This window comes from Lutra lutra, chromosome 13 (genome assembly GCF_902655055.1).
Source record: "Lutra lutra chromosome 13, mLutLut1.2, whole genome shotgun sequence".
Taxonomy (NCBI): Eukaryota; Metazoa; Chordata; class Mammalia; order Carnivora; family Mustelidae; genus Lutra; species Lutra lutra.
Window position 1 is genome coordinate 74,960,481 of NC_062290.1, and position 25,600 is coordinate 74,986,080.

Here is a 25,600-nt window from a genome sequence, read left to right on the forward strand (position 1 = left end):
TCATGATCCCAGAGTCCTGGGATCGGGTTCCATATCGGGCTCCTTGCCCTGCAAGGAGCCTGCTTCTGCCTCTGCCTGCCACTCTCCCTGTGTGCTCTCTCCATCTCTCTCTTTCTTGACAAATAAATAAAATCTTAAAAAAAAAAAAAAAAGAATCCTGGTGACAAATGTGGGCTAGATTTTCTTTGGAGGGGAAATAAATCAACATTTGCCCTGGTTCCCTGTGCTGTATGAGTAGGTGAGTGGGTATTTTTGAAGACATGCAGTGGATATAGCTCCTCCCACTTCCCCCAGAAGGCACTGTGGTCCCCATTATCCAGAAGCATGGCATTCCCATTATGGGGTGAAGTCAGGTGATGTTTCATAACATCAGAAACCAGAAAATGCTGGGTTTATAGAGATTTTTTAAAAAATTATAAACAATGTTATGTTTAAAAGAGCATGCTTTGGTGAGTGACTGACCAAGGAAATAACATCTTGCTCTAGAGAGCTCTTGGCTACAGTTCTTACTGAGTCAGTAATACTAGGGATTGTCTTAATTACCCACCAAGTCTTAATTAGTTTCTCTTCTTCTTTTATAGAGTACCTTGTAGAGCTGCGAGAATATGGGCCTGTGTACTCCACGTGGAGTGCATTAGAAGGGGAGCTGGCCGAGCCCCTGGAGGGGGTGTCAGCTTGCATCGGCAACTGCTCGACGGCCTTGGAAGAGCTGACAGACGACATGACAGAAGACTTCCTACCTGTGCTCAGGGAATATATGTTATACTCTGACTCTATGAAGGTAAGCTGGCTCACTTCTTGCGCACTTAGGTATGTTCCTTGTTTTAGTCACTTCCAGAAAAAAATTTATTGGTGCCTATTGGCACATGGTACAGGTTTCCTTCTTCCAGGGTGGGCAGGATCATACATGTGGACTCACCTCATAGGCATATAAATAGAGCACACGGTGAACCAAGTATGAGAATTAAATGAAGAAAAATAGTGTGGAGGAAACTCTTAATGTTCGCTAAGAGTTCATGGAGGTAAAACATCTACTAAACAAGACCAGGATACTGTGAAAAAAGAACATTTGGATAATTAGAGCTCTTGGAAGTTAAAATCTGATTGGCTGAGATGAAATTGAAGAGGAAAGTTGAAAGATGAGGTTGAGGAAATCTTGGAAAGTAAAAAAAGGAAACCAAATAGTTGGAAAGTAGAACAAAAATGCAAAAATACTGGGGCGCCTGGGTGGCTCAGTGGGTTAAAGCCTCTGCCTTCAGCTCAGGTCATGATCCTGGGGTCCTGAGATCGAGCCCCGCATTGGGCTCTCTGCTCAGCAGGGAGCCTGCTTCCTCCTCTCTCTCTGCCTGCCTGCTTGTGATCTCTCTCTCTCTGTCAAATAAATAAATAAAATCTTTAAAAAAAAAAAGCAAAAATACTGAAAATGTGAAAGAATGGTAAGAGATATAGAGGATTACTCTTGAAGGTTCAGCATCTGTCTGATAAGAGTTCCTGAGAGAAGAAAAAAGACTGATGGAAGGAACTTGTGAAAGAGATAATACAAAAAAATCTTCCAGAGCTGAAGGATGTGAGTTTTCAGTTAAAAAGACATGATGGGCTTCTGGGTGGCTCATTTGGTTAAGTGACTGCCTTCGGCTCAGGTCACGATCCTGGAGTCCCAGGATCAAGTCCCGCATTGGACTCCCTGCTCAGCAGGAAGTCTGCTTCTCCCTCTGACCCTCCCCCTTCTCATGCTCCCTCTCTGTCTCTCATTCTCTCTCTTTCAAATAAATAAATAAAATCCTTTAAAAATAAAATAAAATGAAAAGACATGCTGATTGCCCAGCAAAAGTAATGAAGAGAGCCAACCCACCGCGTATCACTGTACAATTTTAGAATGAAAGTTATACGATTTTAAAAGCTTTTAAAGAAAGAAGGAGATGGAGGAGATGTACAATGGAATAAGAATCAGAATGGCTTTGATCTAGCAGCAATGGACAAGAAAAGATAGGCGCTGTGAGGACAAATGATTTCCAACCCCACATTCTAAATGCAGAGTAAGGATGGGATCAGATGCTTTAATGCCTGCACTAGAAACTACCCGAGCCTGCCCTTAGACCTGTTTGAGAGGACAGCTACAGGGACTCTTACAGTGTGACATCCGTGAGAGAAAAGTGTCAGGCTTCCTGACCAACAGAAAACATTATGTTGCGCTGTGTTGAACATCCCAAGTAGCCCCTCTTCCTGTTTCCCAAAGGAGACCTCTGATTTATTGTTCTATTTTGGGAGCAGATCTAAGGCACTCCTTTAAGAAGGATTGGGGTAAGGATTGACAAGAATTTCTTGAGAGAAACTCATCAGAGAACTTTGGGTTATAAAAATGGAAAACCAGAAAAATCATGGCAATATGAAAATTCTACACCTTATTCTACACCTTAAGGAGTAAAAAGTAATGAATCAACTAGTTATAAAAAAAATTGAAAAAAAAAACCCTTATGGAAAATTTCAAACATACAATAGAAGCAAAGAGAATAATATGACCAATTCCATATATGGAACCTGTGTTCCATTTTGTTTCACTGGGTATGAACCTTTTAAGGCTCTTGATACATGTTAAATTGTGGACAATGGAAAATTTTGCTGCTAGAATGAATCATTGTCTCATGTGTACTCTATAAAGCTGATAATAAAACACTTTCAAAGACGGGCTTGGGTCTGGATCTCACAATGGGCTGGGAAATGGTATGAATTTCCTTATCTGTAAGGTGGAAATGATGGTAGTTATGGTGATGATAAGGATAAAACTCACAGGTGACATCATTAGCTGGAGGCAGTTTTATTGGTGTTTATTGGAACTGAGGCTGAAAACCACGGCTCCTGATTGTCACAAATTTCCTACTCATTTTCCTCTATTACATTGGGTTTATTTGTTTTGTTTTGCTTTTTAATGAGACCCACACATGGCATATTTAATTCTGTGGCTGAAACAAGTGTGGAAAGGCATTCTGGGGTTGGGGGTGGGTGGAATGGGTGAGGGGAGTCGAAAGGTATGAACTTCCTGTTATCAGTAATAGGTAAGTCATGGGATGCCGTGCACAGCATGGTGACTATAGTTAATACTACATTATATATTCTAAAGTTGCTGGGAGAGTAGATCTTAAAGTTCTTATCAAAGAAAAATTTATGAGCATGTGTGGTGATGGATGTTAACTAGTCTTACGGTGATCGTTTCACAAGATATATATAAATCTTTATTTTGTATACCTGAAGCTAATATAATGTTGTCTGTCAATTACATCTCAAAAAAAAGGCATCCTAACTTGCTTAAAATGAGCCAGAATATTTTGGTTTACTTATTTTAATAGTATCTATTTTTGTAAACAAAAATAAAATGTTACAATCCCTGGGGTGTCTTTGAATTTATGTCTCTCTTTTTTTTTTAAGATTTTATTTATTTATTTGACAGACAGAGACCACAAGTAGGCAGAGAGGCAGGCAGAGAGAGAGGAGGAAACAGGCTCCCTGCTGAGCAGAGAGCCTGATGCGGGGCTCAATCCCAGGACCCTGAGATCACGACCTGAGCAGAAAGCAGAGGCTTTAACCCACTGAGCCACCCGGGAGCCCCAAATTTATCTCTTATACAGACATAGTCTTCATTCAAAATCCTTTCTTAACATTGCCAGGCTGAAAATCTGATGCATACACAGTCTTGGGATATTACGGAATAATTACTTTGTTCTTACACGTGGCAGGTATATTAGTACTTAATATATATTTATACTTGAAGCAGGATTTGAAATTGTCGTTTAGCTAAGGTTTATCTGGCATCTTTACTAAAATATTATTCTACAGTGAGGCATAAGCTTATGTGAGTAACTGAAGTTCTATATCATAGAAACACTTGTTTGTTTGCTTTCTCTCTTTACCCCCTTTGTGAGGCGTATGTATTGAGTTTCTTGTTCACTAAGCCTGAATAAACATTAATCAGGTTAATCAGGCTGGGAGAATGGAAGTGTATACAGTATCTTCTGGGAAGGGCATAGGGAGGAGGAAGTGTTGACTGGCGGTCTCTGAAACCCTAGCCCTGCCCCATTGGTGTGCAGGGCTAAGCATGGTTAGAAAGAAACGAGTTCTGCCCACTCCCATTCTTTCCAAAGGGAAAGTGTCTCTGCAGAGTGGTCTGGGTAAGACAGGAGTGACTTGATGACAAAGCCAGGACCGCGTGGGTTCATGATCTCAAGTATTTTCCCCATGCAAGGCTAGACTGACGTTCAGCTATTTCAAATCCCTAATGATGGTTGAGGTCTGCGTGGCCAGGTCTAAAGACACCAGGGGATGGGGGTCTAAGTGGCTCTCCTGCCTTTGTCTTGTGATATTGCTGCTCTATAAGAATTCTTAGCTGAATTTTATTCCTCTGAGAGAGTTGTACGGTTCCATTTCCAAAATACCTTTCTGTTTTGGGGAATAGGTGGGATTGACTTTGCTCTTCAGTATGAAAACGAAATATAAGGTAGAGAGCTTGCTGAAGGCCTGGCTGTGACATGTTTGGTATCAACTATGGTATGGTCTTCCTAACTGAGCAAGTCCTTCTGGTTTTGTTTTGGTGGGGAGGTTTTGGTGTGGTGACGTTTTATCAGTTTACTCCATTATGATGGCCTTGAGTGGACCAAAGTGAGTCTTCATCCTCATTGTTTGAAACGAGAGGCCTACGCCCTAGGAATTTGAAGTAGTTGTGGGTCAGTGGAGCCCTGTATGGAGAAAATGCTGGAGATCATCAAAGCCCTCTCTGAGTTTGAAAAGGTCTTGCCAGTGACTTCATCTCCTAGATCTAGATCATCATGTCTGTCTTGTTCATTGCATAGATGAAGAAATAGAGCCCCATCAGTAAATCTCTTCTCTGTTGGCTCTAGTTCGAATGAGTGGCACCTTGTACCTGTGTCTTTACTCTTGGCTAAAGAGCAAACCGGATCAGTGCCTGTTTTTTGAGGCTGAGTCTCAAATTGTCTCCCTTTAAATGCACTTGTGGCTGGGTACACTCTGTTCACTTTGGAGGCAGAAAGAAAGCACAGAAAAAGCAGGGTGTTATCAGGCCATGTGGGACACATGGACCATGTTTGGTGAACAAATGAGGACAGCTTGTACTAGAAAGATGATCGAGGTCATGTATTTCAAAGATGCCAAGGAGAGAGGGTGAACAGCGTGTGACAGGGAGAGGTACCAAAGTTATCCTCAGGCCCAGAACTCAAGTTAAACACCCTGAAGACACGTACATGTGAGCCCTTATATGGGATCTCACATTCTACAGACTATGTGTGGGGAAAAAATAATTAAGATAGTGATGGGCTGGGGGAGAACATCTTAGAATCCTTACAGATTTCAGGGAATGCCTTTTTGGTACTGGCATCATTACGACCAGGACACCAGTAGGAGAAGCTTTAAGAAGGTTAGAGTAGGACCACCTTATTTCCCACACTGCTTTATTCATAGAAGGTGGTTAGCAAATATTTAGTTGAATTTGACATGTGGCCAATTTGAAACATTAACAGAAATATAACTACTGGATGTCCCATATCTTGTAATTTTTCAAGAGATGGGTTTACTTATGAGTCTAGGAGCATGCTTATCTCAGAGGTTTTGCTGAATGACAAGGCTGGGTTGAGTCAAAAGAGGGTGGTAAGGAGAAGCCACACAGAGGAGGTGGCTTGGAGACTTGAAAAACATATAGGAGTTATCTGTGCAAGGATCAGAGCAAGGCAGAGGGAAGCACTGGTGCCAAGATTCTAAAGCAGAAATGAGCTTGGTGTCTTTGCAGATCAGAAAGGTGCCTGTGGATTCACAGACCTGTACCCGTGGGGCTAATAATATATGTTAATAAAAAATAAAGAAAGGTGCCTGTGTGAGTGGAGTTCAGCAAGCAAAGGAGCAAACTGGAAGAGGCGAGGTCAGAGAGATAGGTAGGGGCGTGGACATAGCATAGTAGTAGCATCTTAAAGGCCACACGGTTGGTAAGAGTCTGGGTTTTAGTCTTAGGAACACAAAAGGGAAGACATTCAGGTTTATGTAGGGGAATGACAAGATACAGTTTTCACTTTAAGAAGACGGCTGGTGCTACAAAAAGGTGGAGAATGGGTCGTAGGGCTTGAGAGTGGAGGCAGGGAGACATTTAGGGAGACTGTCACAGGGAGCCACGTGGCAGATACCTGTGTGGTAGAGCTTGGGCTGCAGCGGTGGATTAGGGTAGATTTTGGATGAAGGGCCAGCCAGACTTGCTGCCATATTAATGGGAAGTCAGAAAAGGAGGGATTGGTGATGACTCCTGGGTTTCTGGCTTCAGCAACTGGCTGGACAGTGGTTGCTTTCATTAGGATGGGGAAGTTCGGGGCAGAACAGATTGGGCAGTTGGGATTCAGTTTTTCTGGCTGTACTGAGTTCAAAAATTTCAAAAATGCCTGCTGGTCATTAAAGTAGAGCTGTCATGGCAACTGGTTATGAGTTTAGTTCTGAGTGGGAATAGAAATTTGGGAGTTGTTTGCATATAGGCGGCGTTTAACTCCATGGGAGGGGAGTGGACCATCTAGTGAGAGGAGATCCGGGTAACCGGACTGGCTCAGAGGCATGACCATATTTAGTGGCCTATGACCTACCTAGGAGGAGGAACCAGCAGAAGAGGAGACTCAGAAGGACTGGTAGTGTAGCAGGAGGAAGAAAGTAGAGGAAGCCAAGAGAAATGTTTTTAAAAGGAACATGATCCACAGTGACTGTTGTATTTAATAATATGGAGGTCATTGGTGATTGTGGTTAGAGGTATGAGTTGTGGATGCAGAAGTCTGGTTTTAAAGACTTCATTAAAAAAAAAACAACAAAACAAAACTTAGTTTCTCTTTGAGTTGGAGATACTTTGAACAGTGTTCCCAGATAGCTTTTTCCAGATGTCAATTATTTGCCACTTTTTTCCCAGCCTGCCCACCTTTCCCCCTGTGAGCCACACGGTGGAGCTAAGGAGTCGAATGACTAAGCTTCAGGTTGGTCACGTCTAGTTCCTTTGGAAACAAAAACAGATTTTATTTCTTCTTTCTTTTTTTAAAGATTTATTTATTTATTTATTTATTTGAGAGAGAGAGAGAGAGTGAACATGGGGTGGGAGGTAGAGGAACAGAGGGAGAGGGAGAAGCAGACGCCCCATAGAGCAAGGAACCCGACTCAGGGCTCGATTCTAGGACCCCGAGATCAAGACCCGAGCCGAAGGCAGTTGCTTAACCTACGGAGCCAGCCAGGAGCCCCCGAATCAGAAATTTTCTGGAAGATTGAGTCGGGGGAAGGAAAAAAAGGTCTTCTTTTCTAAACAAAAGTACTTAATAGATTGAGGACATAATTTCTGGGAAAATGAAGAAGCAGGATATAGACATGTGCATGATCTCAAATGTTTTAAAAAGTTAGACAAATATGTAAAAATTAGCAGTCTGAGATTCTCGGTGGTGGCAGACTAGATAGATAAACTTTTTCATGAAAGGCACCCAGATGACACCAGAGTGGTTTGTTTGGTCATTTGTTTGAGGTCTATGCCTGCAAAGATAAAGAGCAGCAGGAGGAGAAATCATAGCAGTACAGTGGGGGCTGGGAAGCAGACCAAGAGGCGATAAGTGACTTAGGTGACTCAAAAAACTGCCTTTGAGGCTGACTGTGGGGGAAAGAACTCAGAGACCACCTGGTTTACACTGTGGGACCCTTCAGAAAAGTGGAGAATTGGCAGCACCAAGTGCCTCTGGGATGGGGGTGAGAGAGAGCTGAAGAGGAAGATGAGTCAGGAATGTACTTACGAAGAAGTTAGAGCTTCCAGTTCTGACTTCCCTCCTCACACAGGGGCCACAGTCCCTTCTGTCCTCTGGCAGAACTAGAGGCATATTCTCTGGAGGGGTAAAACAGAAGGTCTCTGGACGGAGGGACCCTAGGCACAGTTGAGGCGGGGGGGGCTAAAATCCTAAAGTTAGGATGCTAAGTAAAAGATTACCAAATGCGGAGACTCCCAGTCATCTTTCTCTGCTCGGCTCTCAGCCTTATATCTTCTCTGTAAGGGTCAGAAGAGCCTTTTCTATAAGCATCTAAACAGGCCAAGAGAAGAGACTTGAAGATACTAATAATGGGGAAAGGATCCTCAATGAAAGGACCCAGCAGGATCCCTGTAGAGAATTGTCAACAAGCCCTCGATGTATGGAGAGCTTTCAATCAGTTTTTTTACTGTTTCCTTGGATGAGTGGGCAGACAAGGTCTCTGAATATTTAAGAGAAGATTCTAATATGAATATTAAGTTAAAACAAAGAAAAAACATATACTCAATGAAACATCCTTGAGGGAGAAGAAAATCTCCAGGAAAAAAAAAGTCATTAATATCTTCTGAAAGAGATGTCATAACCATAAAAGAAAACTTTTTTGGTATCTAGAGAACAAAGAGATCATGGCAATTAAAACCATGATAGAAATGAAAAAAAATTAAAAGAAAAGAAAAAGTTAAGAAAATCACTTGTAAAGTGAGACAAAAAGATAGAGAATTTGAGAGAAAAAAATATGAAAATGAGAGGATCAGACCTCAGTATCCAACATCCAAGTAACAGACTGCCAGGAAGGGGAGACACAGAAATGGGAAACATCAAAGAAGTCTACTCAAGAGAAAAAAATAGAAGACATAAGGTGTATTGGTTGTGCCTAGAAGATGAGATTTCGCCCCTCTTGTATGTTTTTCTTTATTTTCCAGATTTTCTGTAATAAGTATCTTTTCAAACTAGAGAGAAATGTGTGGTTTTAATATTACCCATATCGCCCTAGAACATTTAACTCATAGGTGGTCTATTTTCAATAGAATGAAGGTGTAAAAAGCTCATGTCAAAAGGGACAACTTAAGTTCAATCATTTAGTCAGAAATTATGTCACCAGGACCAAGGTCAGACTCATGTTCCTGTCTACAGGGATATACTGGCCTAGGGGGTCACTCCAAAACCAGCCACAGTGCCATGTTGGGTATTTGATTTTTATTCCCATCTGAGCATCTTTGTTACTGAACACTCAGAATTCTCCATGAATCCCCCTTGGGTCTTTTGGGTCATCAGCCCCTGGCATATCAGAAGAGGAACCATTCTGTTCTACAGTCTTCTACGCATGGCTGAGCTGTTCCTGCTCCTCTCATCTACTTCCTCAAGCCTGCATCGTATTGTCCCTCTTACAAAAAAGATTTGACTCTGAAAAACCTTCCAGACTCAAGGTGGCTTTTTGGTAGCTGCTGACCTTTCGCACTGGGGGCTATCTTGGCAGCTACCTCTTCCTCATCCTGTAAGTTTGTGAGCATATTGTCTCACTGGTGGAAGACGTGAGCATGAGCTCTGGGGCTGGAGAGGGAATGTTGAGGCTTCCAGTTGATTCTGACTATTGTGGTATTTTCTTGGAAGAAAGCCAGTACAGAGATTGAAAGCCAAACCACAGAACGTATCTGTGATTTAACTTCCACACGCTGGTGTCATTGTAGTTCAGTGGTTATTATTAGCTTGTTATTAACAGTTTGGATGACTGGTATTATGTTTCCATTGTTTAACTTTTTATTATGGAAACATCCAAAAGTAGAGTGGAGGTATCACAGCCCCCCATGTACCATCAGCTGGCTCCAGCAGTTACCCACTCAGGGTCCACCCTGTTCCAGCTCTGCTCCCACCTGCTTCCAACCCCCATGCCCTGGGTTATTTTAAAGCAAATCCCAGGCATCGGATCACTTCGTACAAAAATATTTAGTACATAGCTCTAAAGTACAAGTGTTGTTTAAAAGAAAGAAGAACTACATTATTATCGTACCTAAAATATCCAGTTACCATCCCTTTCCCCAGTTGTCTCAGATACTGTTTTTATAGGTATTTTTTGAAATTGTGACCCATATAAATCCGTACTTCACTTGATATGTTTCTTAAGTATTTTAAAAAAATCCCTCACTGGGGCACCTGGGTGGCTCAGTGGGTTAAAGCCTCTGCCTTCGGCTCAGGTCATGATCCCAGGGTCCTGGGATCGAGCCCCACATCGGGCTCTCTGCTTAGCGGGGAGCCTGCCTCCTCCTCTCTCTCTCTCTGCCTGCCTCTCTGCCTACTTGTGATCTCTGTCAAGTAAATAAATAAAATCTTAAAAAAAAAAAATCCCTCACCATCTCTGCAATTTATTTGTTAAGGAAATGGGGTCATTCTTCCTCTCTACATTTAAAAAAAAAAGCATAGCATATGAGAAAAATATATTTCACGTCTAATTAAAATCATCATCTCATCGAGACCCTTCCTGGCTGCTTTAGGTACAATTCCGCTCTCCCCCAAACCCTTGGCCCTTTATATCCTCCCGTCCTGTTTTCTTTTTCCTCTTCCACTCAGCGTTACACACAGCTATATTCCCCATACATTAATATATTTTCCTTTGCAATATCTGCCTCCTTTCTAGAATGTAAGCTCCATGAAAGCAGGTGTTGTGTGTGTTCCGTTCTCTGCTGGATCCCTGGCACTGGGGTTCTGAACGAAGGCGGGCATAAAGGCAGGGCAGAGACAGGGTGAGGCTGGCTCGACAGGGAAGTGGCAGAGGGTCGCAAAGGAGCAAGGAAAGTATCTCCCCACGTGTCACCTTTTGATTTACATTCTCGTGCTCGCTTCAGCAGCACATACACATTCTCCATCGGCATCAGAGGCCCTACAGGGTTCTGGGAGCCGCTCAGGAGATGGCTAGCTTTTGCTTGTCACTCGAGGGTGGAGGGACCTCTCTGTAGCTGCTGACCTGTCCCTTTGCGGTCTCAAGCTCAGGCCCCATCAACCATAGGCTGGTTTGACCCATTTTATTGACAGAGCCTGTGTTGTTTGGGGCTACAAGGCTGGTCCGTTCAGATCATCACCCGCTGTGTGCAAAGATGCTTTTAACAAGAACGGTAGTCTTGGTTTAGCTCGATTCAAAACCTGTTTCCCAATCTGCAGTGGGGCTGGGCTTCCACTCGGACTGGGGAACCACACACCGTCCTGGAATGTGGCAGGAAATGCCCGAGTCACTGCTATGCGGTTAGCAGAGTGGCCTCAACCAGCTCCCTCCACTGTACCTTAGTATTCTTGTCTATAAAATGGGGATAATATCCGTTTACTTCTTCAGGCTCCTGTGAATCTTTTCTGCTGTCCCATGAGGTGGGGGATGGTGGTGCGAATCCTCCAGCAGCGGCATGAAAAGGCAGCATTCTGGCCACTTCAGGGGACAATGGGGGTAGCAGTGGCTAAGGAGTCAGAGGCTAACGTCTCCTCTGGGCCAGGGAGGGCCACGCTAACGAGGGGAGGGAGTGTAGCTGAATCCCAGGGCCCCTTCGCCTGCTGTAGGATAGGGAGAAGAGATGCATCTGATCTGTTCTAGGTGTGGAGCTCTTGCCATCCCTCCCCTCCTGGGGGTCTTGGCACCCTCAGCAGAGAGTCCTGGAGCAGAACAAGGGACAGGAAGCCCCACACTGTACTGACTGGGTTCCAAAGCATTGCTTGGAGAGCATTTCTAGCTTTGGTTACGAGGTTCTTTCCACACTGACAGAGCATCACCGGGACAGCCCAACCCATTCCTAGTCTGGGTCTGTGCCTTTTCCAGTAAGATATGAGGTGTCCCGTGATGAGAGCCCACGGCAGTGACGAGGGTTTCATTCGTCAGCCCCTCCCTGCTGTTCCGTTGTGCCCTGGAGAACCACATCTGGGTCTGTATGGATAGCATCGTGTGTTTGGGTAGAGATGATGATTTTTACTCCTGCTCGTACCAGACTAGTAGATTTACACAATTTTCTGGGTTCTATGAAATCCAGAAGGGACCCCTGACTTTTTTGTTTTTACTTTATGTATGTGTGTGCTGTCCAGTATGGCAGCCACTAGCCATAGGTAGCTATTTAAGTTTAAATTCAAATTAGTTAAGTGAAAGTTTAAGTCCAATTCCTCAGTCACACCATCCAGCTGCAGGAGTTCAATCAGTGGGTGGGACTAACGGCTCCCGGATTAAGTACGGATGATGGGACGTTTCCATCAGAGCAGAGAGTCCTGTTGAACAACTGTGAGACTTTGCTACTCAATGCTTGAGGAGCGGCGGGAGGGAGCTTCAGAGCATCCGGGAGAAAGACAAGTGGCAAACAAAAGCTGCTCTTTTACAGGTTTTTTCCTCACATTCTTCACAGGGTAAAACACTTCTCAAAGGAAATACTTACCTCAGAGGAAGGCTTGAGGTTCCCTGCATTAACACATTGCAGTAGAAGGTTCCCCCCAAGTGCGCTCAACTGCTCAGCCACTTCTCCCTTTTTAGCACGTTGTCAGGGACACAAGGTGGCCCCTGCTTAGCCAAGGAGCCAAGACTCCTTTCCTGCCTGACTCCATACTGTGTGGGAAGGTGCCTATGGGAAAAGACCAAGATTAGAAGCTTTCACAGCACTTTGTGACTTCTGAGTTAGCGGGAAAATAAGTTCTTATCACTCTCAATTTGCCATTCATGCTTCTTCTACTAAAAGGAGAAAAAAGAAACCCTTGGATAAGACACATGCTTTCCTAGACCATGGATTGCATTCTTTTCTGTCCTGCCTACTGGGATCTCCGTGGCGGAGCCGGCAGCAGGTGGGGGCAAGGGCGGCACCTGGGGCACAGATTTAGGGAGACGCTCAGGCTCAGGTACCGATCTTACAGGGGCCCGAGAGTGATTGTCTCCTTCAATTTTGTGTCCTGGGCGTCTGGCTCGCCTCGCCTGAGCCCTGCCGAGGCTGGCTCTGTTTGAGCTCAGGTACCACTGCCCCTAGCAGGCTCACTGTGTGGTTCTGGGGATTCTGGACTTGTGCACAGAGGCACCTTTGTGCTGTGTCTACACCTCTTCCCTTGGTGGAACCCCTCAGGTGCCGGGGCGGGGTATCTCTTTGCTCTTTGGATGCCTGGTCCAGAGCAGGGGGACAGATGAGCGGCTCACAGATCATGGAGCAAATCAGTCCACCAGGATCAACTCCGTGAACCAGTCAAGAACTCTCCTGACTTAGACTTTTCCACGAACGGTCCAGAGAACGGCCTGTGCTGTCCCCTGCCAAGCCTCACATTCCAGCACAGCCGAGTCCTCTCATCACTGTGGCTGCAGTGGTTCTGTTCCCCCTACTTGTCCTCACCCAGAGCATCCGTCACCTCCAGCACCAGGCTGAGTTACTGTGCTAGAAAGCTCGGAGGATGGTGCCACCTGTCTTCCACCCCTGCTTCCCCCAGAGTCCATGTCACATGTCATGCGGCAGCTGGACTGTCCTGGGATCAGGTGGTGGGGCCGGGGTGTGCCATGAACTGGGGAGGAATGGGGCAGAGAAGCAACCGCCTGGGGCTGGGAGGCTCCTTTGTGAACTCAGTGTGACACGCTTCCCCTTTCTCGTCCCGCAGAGCGTCCTGAAGAAGAGGGACCAAGTGCAAGCGGAGTACGAAGCCAAACTGGAAGCTGTGGCTCTGAGGAAGGAAGACCGCCCCAAGGTCAGGGAGGCTCCCCGGGAGGGCTGGGCCCTCGGGGCTGCAGCTGCAGCTACCCCACTGGTGCCAAGTAAAGTCTTGTCCCTAGATCCGTGCGGCTCAGGTGGTCAGGCCCAGCTGGGCTGTGTTCGTGCTGTGACTGTCCTCCATTTGTTCTCTTTGATGTCGTTTTTCTGGAACTTTCTAACGTGTACTTGGGGTTTTCTGCTGTTTCCTCAGGGTTGGTTTGTTTTGTTTTTTGTTTTTTGGGGGTTTTTTTTGTTTGTTTTTTTTCTGGTTTGGTTTGGTTTGGTTTTGACTTTCAGCTTTGCCATGCAGGGGCGGTTCCTCACTCTGTAAAATGGGATTGAGGAGAAAGGGGGAAGAACAGTCTAGATCACTGTTCTCAGAAGTGTGGTCTGCTGACTCATCCACTGTTACTGACCCATGACAAGAAAGGTGTAGAAGCTGAGGGTCAGCGGTTTGATAGCAGGTTGATAGTTGTTGAACCCGCAGTGGGAGTGTTGTCCAACTAGCTCATGTGGAGCGAACTGCTTACCAGTCACACATAGTAGGTCTACGACTTTGTCATACTGGGGGAAAAAAGCCAACAGGTAGTGGTCCTTTGCCACAGTCTAAGAAGCACTGACTGAGTATATTTAAGGGCCCTGGGTCCGGACAAAGGATCCTGTGGTAAACACACACATCCCTTGTGTTGCCCTCTGCCATTTGTTGCCTTTTTCTCCCCGGGATAAAACAAGAGAAAAGCAAGATTAATAATAGCCAACATTCAAGTTGGGCGTGAAGCTGTTTAGAGTATCTCACTGATTCCGTACAACCGTCATGCGCTTTGGGTACCATTATTATTCCCATCTGAGAGATGAGCAAACCATGGCCCAAGATCTCGAAGTTAATAAATGTTGCAGCTTCTGACTTCGGGACGGTGCCAGTCAGCCCTGTGTTACTGTGCTCCTTTTTGGGTGGTCTTTGGAAGACTTGTATTTGGAAGGTGTAACTGGAAGGTGTGTTTGCTTTCAGAGAAGAGGTTGGGGGAGGGAATGTTACTGAAAAGATTAAAAAAAAAAAAAAGATAAACCGCAGGGGCGCGCGGCTCAGGGAAATGGTTTGGTGGCAGAATGGTTTGTCTCCCTCTGCCCTGGTTCTGGCTGCCGGTACAGCTGTGCCGAGACGCACCTGGCAAGGGACCAGCTTTGGAAATTTGAAACCCACACCTCAAAAATGGCACACCTTGACTCCATATAGTGTATGTGTGTGTGTGTGTGTGTGTGTGTGTATACACACACAAACACATATCTGTTGCTTCCCACGATCACCACAATAGCCATCTGTGGCCCAGGGGGAAGGCATTGTTCTTCCCCCATTTCGTGGGTGAGGAATGCGCCACAGAGCAGCTCGGTAAATTGCCTAGCTCTGTGGGTACCCGGGGTCTTTACCCAGTGTGCAGCAGGCGTACAATCCACATTTGTTGCATTGGTTCATGTGTCCCCCATAGTGACCTACACAAGAGTGAAGGTACAGCTGATGGAGAGTCAGGTGATAGGGACAGGGACTCTTGTCACTGGCCTGGTGTGTGCCACCGCGACATGGCCAGAAGGCTAGGCACCTCTCATCTGTTCTCTCACCACAGGTTGGCCTGCTTCTGTCCTGTGTGTAATGAGGGCCCCATGGGGACCAGCCATACCCTGTCTTCCAGCTGCCTGTTCCCTCGACTAGTTCTGAGCCATTCCTGTGATATTCTGGAACACGATGCCATTTAAAGGAATGACATGAAATACTGTGTTTATATATTTCGAACTTTCTTTCTTTTTTAGTAGGCTCCATGCTGGGCTTGAACTCATGCCCTTAAGATTAAGAGTCAGATGCTTAAGCCACCGAGCCACCGATGCGCCCTATGAAATTTCATTCTAACAATTTCGCTTTCCGACACAGATATACAAGTCACTTTTCCTGGTGAGGGAGGAAGGGAGAGACAGCAAGTTCTGCCTCTGGCCTAGTTGGGGAGATGAAGATCTTGTATTTAAAAGGTGTTCCGGGCACCTGGGTGGCTCAGTGGGTTAAGCCGCTGCCTTCGGCTCAGGTCATGATCTCAGGGTCCCGGGATTGAACCCCGCATCGGGCTCTCTGCTCAGCAAGGAGCCTGCTTCCTCCTCTCTCTCTGCCTGGCTCTCTGCCTACTTGTGACCTCTGGCTCTCTCTCTCTGACAAATAAATAAAAATCTTTTTTAAAAATGTTAAGTAAATAAAAGGTGTTCTGTCAGCATTCATCCCTGCTCAGCACCGAATACAAGCTTTCTCAGAGGCTGGTTTGTCATTTAATATGTGTTCCGCTCTGTATGGAACAGTTCCTTTGTAAAGACAGGAGCTGAAGATTATGACTAATAGGCCCAGTGGAATGCTGACTGCCTTGGCGTGCTGGCTGCCTAAGGTCGCACCACCTGGGAGCAGATGGGGCCGAGGCAACGGTGGTTTCTGGCTCCCACGTTCCACCCAGCCAAGCTGCTGGGCTCCTGCCTCGTTGCTATATGCTCCCTGCCGGCCTGGGTGACTCCTCTTCTCCTCCCTGTGGGTGTTGAAATCTTCTTGCTGCTGCTGTTTCCACCTTCCTAAAGCATCACCCATACGACTCCCTCCCTTGACCACAGGAGTTCTTAGAAGAGGGAGAAGGGTTTCTTCCCAGCCAGTGAGACTAACCAGGACATCTGAACATGCCTACATTCTCTCAGCACACTGTGGGGAGGCAGTCTTGGTCTTTCCTCTCTCTGGTGGGTTGCTGAGCCATGCCCATGTTAATTTTGCCCTTAGTTAGATGGTGGTCATTAACCAAACGGGCTATCAGTTGCTGGTGCACCAATGAGTGTCATCTCACGGTGGAAGTGGCAGAAATTGTGCTACCAGTTTTGAATCTGGGACAGCAACTACGTTGGGGGGCAGCGGAGGGCTCCGTTGGTGGCCTTCCCCAGTGAGTAAGGGTTTGGTTGAAAGAGTACAGGATTTAGACCTAGACAGCCCTGGGTTCAAATCCCAGCTCTGTCCTCCAGCTTGGACTGGTTTGCTCATTAGCCCTCAGGGGCTTCCTGCTGTGAAGGTCAGCATAGTGTCTGATGTAGAAACAGGCTCCGTGGAGGGGCCTCGGCTTCCCATTCCAGCTCCATCTGTCTCCAGGAGGAATGCTGACTGCGAACTTTGTTTTTTCCTGGTCTGTTGCCCTTATGGCTTTTTTTTTTTTAAAATTTTGCTTAATTTTTTTTTTCACTGAGTTGTTTGGGCATGGTGACCTTGTGTTCTAAAGTTTCCCCTTCCCAGCCCTCCTGAATGCCTGTCCTCCATAGCAGCCCATCAGCAGGTGAATGTTTGCTGTGTTTTGTTGTTTTGTCTGGTTTTGAGCTCTGCTGAGAGCTGCTATTGGCAAGAGAAGGCAGGGGGTCAGGAAGTGGGTCAGGGCGGATTCTTACCCCAAAGACCCAGTGGGCCCTGCTGTCCATGACGAGAGCAGGAACAAGACTGCTCACAGGTTGGATGGGGCACCCGGGTGGCTCAGTCGGTGAAGCGACTACCTTCGGCTCAGGTCGTGATCCCAGGGTCCTGGGATCGAGCCCCAGGTCAGGCTCCCTGCTCAGCAGAGAGCCTGCTTCTCCCTCTCCCTCTACTTGTTGCTCTCTCTCTGTCAAAGAAATAAAATCTCTAAAAAAAAAAAAAAAAAGATTGCTCACAGGTTGGTCCCGGGGATGCTGGGAAGTAAAGGATTCTTACCTGAAGATGGGCAGTTTTCACAGGGCTCTGGGCACGTTAACAACATCTGAGGGTCTTAGCAAGCCGAGGGGCTTGCCTTGTTTTGAGGCTGAAGTCTTGCAAAGTTGCTCTAAAGAGAGAGGGAAAGTTGGTTTCTGTGAAGCCATGGAGTGGTATCAGAATCCGATCACTTCTCCAAAACCCAGCAGAAAGAAATGGCCTTGTGGGTCTCCACAGCCCCCTCTATGAATTTCACACCAGAGAGGCCACGTGAGGAGGAGGGAGAGGTGTCCTGTGGCCCCCGCTGCTGACTGTGGCTAGGCCGTGCACAGGGATGGGCCTAGAGGATCACAGAATTCAAAGTTTTGCTTTGTTTTTAGGATTGAGAAAAGTCAGCAGAGCCTGAGGGGGTTTCTTCTCAGGCGAGGGGACCTTCAGATTATGTGGACTTGGCTTGTCTCGTTTGAACTTTGAGGTCAGAGCAGTGGCAGGCACTTAGTGGGCTGCCTTACAATGCGCTTGTCAGGGCCCCAGACTCGTGTAAATCTTCACATGTGACCCCTCCCCAGGATCCAGAGCGGGTATCAGAGCTGTTACTAGACACAATAAGGAATTCCATTTAAAACTGGCTGGGAAGCTCACACACTAACCTGAACAGTAAGAGTAAACCATGGAGGGAAGTTGCACGTTTTACTCCATTCTGTGATGGGCTCTTTTCAGTGCTAATCTATTCGTGTGATTCCAGAAAGAACAAAGGAGGGGTGCCAAGGGAGAATACAAAAATCTTACAGTTATCTTCAAATGATAAAAAGAAGCGGGGGGGTTGGGGAAGGATGATGTTTTAAGGCCTGACCCACAGGTGGCCTTGTCGTAGGTCCGGCACCAGGTGAAGAAGCTGCTGGAAACACGTAGTGTTGTCTTGGAGGTGAGAAGGTGCGTCACGTGGAAGTGGGTAGGAGCAGAGAACAGGATGTACTGAGCTGTTGCTTCCTTGACTGAGCAGAAGTAGGGAAGGGAAGTGGAACTCGGGATCGCTTGCACACACCTTGAAGACCATGGACCTTTCAGAGCTCTTTGGACCTCCAGCATAGTGACCGTTCTGGGCCGGGGAATGTGGCCGGGAGCAAGAACTCTAGTTCTAAAGCAAGATGGGGGCAAGGAGACTTCTTCATGTGGAGCTTCTACAGACCCGAGAGTTTTCTGAAGTCATCTTCAGACACGTCAGATGAGTGAAGAGAGACGTGCCTCATGTCTCCCCATTCTCTCCACGGTGGCCGCCATCCCAGCCTGGGGTAGAAAGCCAGCGGTCACATCAGCCAAGAAATAGCAGGACCCTGTCACCTTCCTTATATAGTTCCTGCAACACCTTCTATAATGTCGTTATTCCCATTGTACAGATGAGGCACCCAGGCTCAGGGGAATTACGTAGTACACATGACAAAGCTAACAAGGCATGGAACTGGACTTGGTTCTTGGATGTGTCTGGTTCCGACGTTAGAACCCTTCATCCCCACTCCGGGGCTCCCAGCAAGCCTTGCTCCATTGAGGTAGAGGTTCTGGCTATTGTCTTGTGTAGATGAAACTAGTGGGGCTGGGGGAGAGAATGTAGACCTTCTCTTGGGTCTTCATCTCTGTGTCTCTGAGCTCCTTCCAGTCATCATGGAGGTGAGCTCATGGCTCCTCTGTTCTCAGTGCGCCTGTCTTCTGCCGGGCTTGGGCACTCACTTCTTCCTCCTTACTGGCCGTTCTCTGAAATTTGTTTCTGTGTGTGTGTGTGTGTGTTTAAAGCATTCTTTCAGGGTACCAGTACCTTCCTATTTGCCCAGTTCAGTAGCCTCTTATTGATCTTTACCCTGTCTCAGTGTTTTCTCAACTTTTTTTCATCTCTGACTGATGTAGAAAATGAAAATATTTGTATAGTACACTGGGATAGACAGGACAGATTGCTTGAAATGAGGTGACCAGCTGGGGATAGATACTGTTTATTCACACAGCACCAGTGAGGAAGCTCTGCCCCACCTTTCCCTCAGCAGCACATGGCTGAGAAGACTACCATCTTGAACTGGTTTTGTCATTGGTCCTGGGACCTGTCCCATAGCAGCCATGAACCTTCTCTCTCCCCCAAGCCTTGGGATCATGTCTGCCTTATATAATATTTAGGGACTTTATTAATCTACTGTCATCAAGGGAGCAGATAATGTGATAACTCCAGCCTAACTCCAAGAAAGAAATTTAGGTATTTATATTGTAGGGCCTAGAAATGCCTGGTATATGGGAGAGCTCATTTTTTAAATGAGCATTGAACAAATTTGCTTCCCACCCTGCTCCCCAACATACAAAAGTGCTTAAGTTCATCCCACATTACCCTTCTCCCATCGCTCCAACAACCCATATTCTGTAATGGAAATTCTCATGAGAGAGAAAGGAGCCATTGTGGAAAATACAACCTTGTCTCTATTTAGAAATGTTGTCTTTTGAGGGCCCACCTGGTAGTTTCTTATTGGTGTCTTCTGATAAGCGATAGCCTAGCATTGAGTAATTCTATCTCAACATCCTTCAGACACAAGATACCACAACTCTAACGACACCTCGGTCAAAAAATTAAAACATTGAGCTGAGCGAAGCTGGATGTTCCTGGTCAGTGAACCGATTGTCACAAGGACACCATCCAGAAAGAGACAAAAGTGAGAAGAATGCCAGTCACCTTCCTCTTCATTAAGTTGGGAATCTTCAGCTGGTCTCTTCGGAAGGCTCATCCCAATTCCCACTTCCTCTTCATCTCCTTTTAGCCCTTCCCCCTCTCCTCCTCCTAACCACTCTATCCACGTGTTTCTGTGGCTCCAGCTACCCTGACTCACTTCCTGCTTCTGTGCTCATCTTTCTGAGTCACTTCTGCTGATCCCTGTACTAACTAACCCTACATGTTTAGGCTTCTCCATGAATTCTAACCTTCAACCACCATCCCCAACCTCCTCTGTGATTTCCCCATATATTAAAAAATTTTGAATCATGGCAGAACACACATAACCAAAATTACCATCTTAACTGTTCTTAAGCGTACAGTTCAGTAGTGTTAAGTAAATCCACAGTGTTGTGCAATGGAGCTCCAAAACTCTTTTCATCTTGGGGAACTGAGACTGTAGCCATGAAACACATCCCCATTTCCCCTCTCCCAGGCCCCTGGAAACCACTGTTGTGCTTTCTGTCTCTGTAGGTCTGACTACTTTACTACCTTTTATAAGTAGAATCATGTAATATTTATCTTTTGGTAACTGCCTTATTTCGCTTAGCCTGATGTCCTCAAGGTTCATCTGTGTTGTAGCTTGTGTCAGCATTTCCTTCTTCTTGAAGGCTGAATTATACTCCACCATATGTACATACCCATTTTTGTTTACCCGTCCATCCGTGGACAGACACTTGAGTCGCTTCTGCCTTTGTTGTTATTTTGTTGTTGTTGTCATCATCACTGTCGTTAGCCATCTTAATGGATGTGCAGTGGTTCTCACTGGGGTTTTGAATTGCATTTCCCTAGTGATTGGTGACAGGGAGCACCTTTTCCTATGCCCACTGGCCATTCGTAGATCTTCTCTGCATAAACGTCTGTTCAAATCCTTTACTTATATTAAATCAGGTTGCTGTTGAGTTGTCTCTGTCTCTTCTGTGGAGGCGGACTCCCCCTTCCCATGGCTATAGCAGGCCCCTTTCTCTGGTCTGTGCACCCACCCTTTATCCTGAGCCCTCTGATGTGCTGCTGCCCCTCTGGCCACCCAGACTACAGACTTCGGGCTCCCCTCTGACTTCCTGTATCTTATTTCTCATGTGCAGCTCATTGCCACATCTGTCAGGACTGTCTCCACCAGCCTGGCCTGGTCTGTCCTCTGCCTCGTGCTGTTAGAGCCACCGCCCCGGTTCCACGGTGCCCGGGTGATCTCATGCCAATATATTTTGGTCTTGACTCATCTCTGATCTCTGGTGAAATCTTGGGGTGAGGTAGCCTGGGTGAAGGGTGGTGGAGAGCTTGAATGAACGTATTTAATAATATTTTATATTTGGGAAAAAAAAACTTTTTATATGACATGGAATGAAGTTTATAACATTTGTTCTTGACTGGGGTGTGCTGTGCACGTGGCAGATTATCTTTTATGAACCGTTTATAATATTGATGCTGTTTGAAATGTTGAAATATTTGTGAAGCATTTAATCTATGCCAGACACCAAATATTTTATACATAATATCTTGTTTAACCTCATAACAACCTTATGAGGTGGTTGGTGTTATCCAGAAATGGAAGCTGCGGCCTGGAGAGGCCCCAGGTCACCCATCGAGGTAGTTATAGATGTGGTATTTCAACTCTGGAAATCTGGCTCTAGAGCTTTCTGTGTAGTTATAGGAAGCACAAGGCTTTTCTAATTTCCAAAAGGGGGGCACATGTTGTGGAACTGAGAAAACCTGGACTCGGGAACCCAGGCTTCTCATCTCCTTACTGCCTCCCTCTGCCCCCCGCCATCTTGCCAGCGGGGATTCTCTGTCTGTCCTCTGTGGGCACTGTGGCCTGTGAGGATTCCTGAGGTGGGTCTGGATACAGCCTCTCCTCTCTCACTTGCATGTGCTATCACTCCAGAGAGCCCTACCCCTGTCGGTTGCCTCAGTGGTGTTTCTTTTATTTTTTTTTTTAAAGATGTATTTATTTTAGAGCATAAGAGCACGTGTGCAAGAGCAGGGGGAGGGGCAGAAGGAGAGAGAACCTCAAGCAGACTCTGTGCTCAGTACGGAGCCCGACCCGGGGCTTGATCTCACGACCCTGAGATCACAACTTGAGCTGAAATCAAGAGTCAGACACCCAACTGACAGAGGCACTCAGGCACCGAGGCCTGAGTCGTCTTTCTTCACGAGGCCGATCCCTCCTCCAAGCTGGACTCGCCCTCCAGCTCCCCCGCCCCGTGCTTACCGCGGGGCTCAGAGTGAGGCGAGAGTACCGGTACCCTCTCCCCCGAGCGCGCAGCCCTGCTCACTTCCTTCCCAGCTAGACTGTCAGCAGCCTGAGATAAGACCGGCCTCCTGACCCCGAAGCCCCGCGGTCTCCCTCTGTGCCAAGCACAGACTGCGGTGTGAAGATCATGGGTTACCTATGTTTCCCCAGGGGAGGCTCCGGCCATCATAAAATCCAGGGCTGTGGTTTGGACTCTTCATTTTTGTGGGTCCCCCAGAGTTCCCGTCTTCAGAACAGACCCAGGAGTTGGACCCTTTGGATCACAGGTCCTGGCCTTCCTCTTCTCCCTGGGCCTGGATGCAGTTCTCTTTTCAGAGCTTTGCTTTTCCTGCTGGCCACAGCGGTTTTGTTAAGCAAAAGGGAAGTTGCTCCAGGGCACTTTCACCCGGTGCTAAAATGAGCAGCGGCTGGGAGAGGATTAAGGGAGCTGGACTGTGTCTGCAGGGGAGTGAGGCCCAGAGATACCGGCTCACTGGGCCTCCACGGAGGCTGGTTCCCTGCATGTTTGTGGGGAAGGCTCTGGAGGGGCGAGGGCGGGGTGGGTGGGGCTGCACCGGTTCTTCAGTTTCCCCTGAGTTGGACAACAGCGATGGGTGAGGCAGCGGGGGAAGGCAAAAGTGACTGCGGTCATGACGTCAGGAGAAAAAGTCAGGTCCTCTTTCTTCTTCCAGGAGAAAAAGTCAGGTCCTCTTTCTTCTTCCAGAGGCTAGGTGCTTTGGAAAAGGCTTTCCTCCCTCTTTGAAGGAAAGTTCCTTTTTAAAAAATTTAAAAATGCCTCCCTCTGGCTTTCTGTCCAGCTCCTCCTGCCTCACCCAATTTCAGATCCCATGCCAGGCCTGTGACGTCCCAGCCCCAGGCTGCTCACTTCCCTTGCTCTGCATCCTGCAGCCATCTGCACGGGGCCTGGGGGCCCTCGGCCCTTCTGGAAGCCCCAAACATGTCAGGCTCCCACAGCCTTGGCCCTCCCTTTATTGGGTTCTCTGGGTCCTCCCCTTACCCATGAGGCCTGGGGAGAGAACTTTCCTGGTGGGTAGAGATTGACCCCTGATGGCGACCCATGGCTTGAAGCCATTTGTGATCATAGATGCTGGCACTCAGAACACTCAAGTCCTCATTTGTTGTCGTGAAGCACCTGGCATGTGGGTGTTTGACCCGGTTTTAGGCTTGTCCACCCCCGGGGCACCTGCAGGGCCCCGTGGAGCTCTTGAGTGAGGAGAGGAGCCAGCTTTGTGCTCTGGGGACCCAGGTAAGCCATAAGGTCCTCTGACTGTGACAGAGTTCCATTTTGAGAAAGTCTTCTAAACTTCTTTAGGAAAAACTTGAGGGGCTCTTGGATGGGTTAGTTGGTGAAGCGTCTGCCTTTGGCTCAGGTCATGATCTCAGGGTCCTGGGATCAAGCCCCATGTCAGAATCCTTGCTCAGTGGGGAGTCTGCTTCTCCCTCTGCTCACTTCTCCCCCTGCTTCTGCTCTCTCTCTCTCACTCTCTCTGTGTCAAATAAATAAAATCTTGAAAAGAAAAACTTGAAATAGCCCATTGTATTTTTCTTCATCTTCGTATTTCAGATTCTTTTGACACACATAAATGATTTTCCTCCCATTTCCTGAGAATTCCCTAACCTAAACTCATCATTTTTGATTATCTGCAATCTGGGGTTGTGCAAATGGGTCTCAAGTTGATTTGTGATGTGGGGTTCAGAGGAAGAAGTGGGCTGATAGTCTTATGTGTGTAGTTAATTGTGTGATTAATGATGGTAGCTGTTATCAAACGTCACAGGTGATGGAGTAGTTCCTGTGATGTGGGGAAACCTTTTCTGGTTTCACTTATAGGACTGAGGAGAATGGCAGAGGCAATGCCAAATGCTGCTGTATGTTTGCAGAATTTACACACATTTTTACATACAGATGGGGGAAAAGGAGGAACCAAACGTCTATGACTCTGAACTGCAGGGTTTCCTCTCCCTGTTTGTAAACAGGGAGGTGTTTCCCCCATGAGTCTCTGTTGTGCTTGGGTGGGTTTGGAGAGTTGGGTCAGGATAGCACTTTTCAGAATTCCTCTTTAGTCCTGAAAACCCAAGGCCCTTCCTTCAGTTAAATGCCCCCCGTGGAGGGCCTGTGTTCACGGTGTTGCATGTAGGGATTTGGCCTTTCACAAGGGAGCTCAAGGCATGGGGTCGCCAGTTCCACATCCCGAGTCCCCCTTTCTGCTCCCTGCTCCCAGGTGCCCGCAGACGTTGAGAAATGTCAGGACCGGATGGAGTGTTTCAATGCAGACCTGAAAGCCGACATGGAGCGATGGCAGAACAACAAGAGGCAGGACTTCCGGCAGCTGCTCATGGGAATGGCGGACAAGAACATCCAGTATTATGAGAAGGTACAGAGCGTGCTGGCAAGACCCCAGCCCTCCCGTGGAGGAAGCCCTAGGAGTAGCAAGAGCCTTTCGCGAGGGCCAGCCAGCCCCACCTGCTTCCCTGATTTTGTGTGTCTGGCCTTAGTGACCGCCCGCATGGTCCTTGCCCCTCACTGTGCAGGTCGGGTTGTGGGGGAGGCTGCCCCCGCTGTGCAAGCTGGGGTGCTGGGTTTGGAAGCAGAGCCCCTCCCCCTCCCAGTGCCCATGGGACTTGTGGAAGTGGCACTTTTCTCTGCTGTGCCCTTTGGGCCTGGCAGCCAGCTGCTTCCCAGAGTCCGAGGACTTGCCTGTGGGCTTGTTCCAGGTAAGGAGGCTTTGAGGTAACCCCAGGCTGCTGTGTGGTTCTACATACGGGGGTTCCTCACTCTCGTAGTGCCATAGAACCCACTGAATCCTTATCAAAATACTGTTCGGTTGTTTTTAAGACTTCAAAATACTGTTTGTAAATAGCTCCCCCAAAAGTATGTAGGATTACAAAGGAAAACTTTAAAAACAGGGGTTTTTTTCCCATGAATCCCTTTGATTCATAGAGTTGTACCCCTATCTTGTCTCTCTCTCTCTCTCTCTCTCTCTCTCTCACACACACACACGCACATGCACACACACAACCCACGGAGGGCGCTCATCAAACTCCAGCAAAGTTTCCTCAATCGGGTTTTGCTCCTGGCCTAGCTAAACCCAGATCATTTCTGCTGAGAAATCCTAAGATTCCTTGAAAACCTAAAGTGAGAGATGAAACATGGCTCAGTCACAATTCCATAAGTACCTGTAGACGTGAAACCATGTGGGGTAAACATTAACTCAGCTAGTCCCACTGCAATTCCAGAAACATGTCCTCATCCCAGGCTAGAAGAATCCATATCTTCTGAAGGCTTCATGTCTACATCTTTCTTTGGAGGAGAGTTAGGGAGAACAGCCACGGAATAGCCGTTAGTGGCCAGGCCTTCGGAAGGACTGTTCGAGAGGGAGAGGGGAGGGTGCCGGCCTCTGTTCC

The 25,600-nt window shown here is 47.1% G+C and overlaps 1 protein-coding gene across 3 annotated transcripts in view; it reads left to right on the plus strand.

Annotated features, from left to right (window-relative positions):
• SNX30 (sorting nexin family member 30) overlaps positions 1-25,600 on the plus strand; it is a 108,681-nt gene that overhangs the window by 74,581 nt on the left and 8,500 nt on the right. For 2 of the 3 annotated variants that reach the window (XR_007122178.1, XM_047699068.1), the window contains exons 6-8: positions 582-781; positions 13,395-13,481; positions 24,418-24,570. Coding sequence is in view for 2 of the 3 variants with exons in the window: in XM_047699068.1 (XP_047555024.1) it covers positions 582-781; positions 13,395-13,481; positions 24,418-24,570 (440 nt within the window). In the remaining variant the exon portion in view is untranslated. Of the gene's footprint in view, positions 1-581; positions 782-13,394; positions 13,482-15,105; positions 16,699-24,417; positions 24,571-25,600 lie in introns of those variants that run through there. The other variant, XM_047699069.1, reaches the window with a different exon arrangement.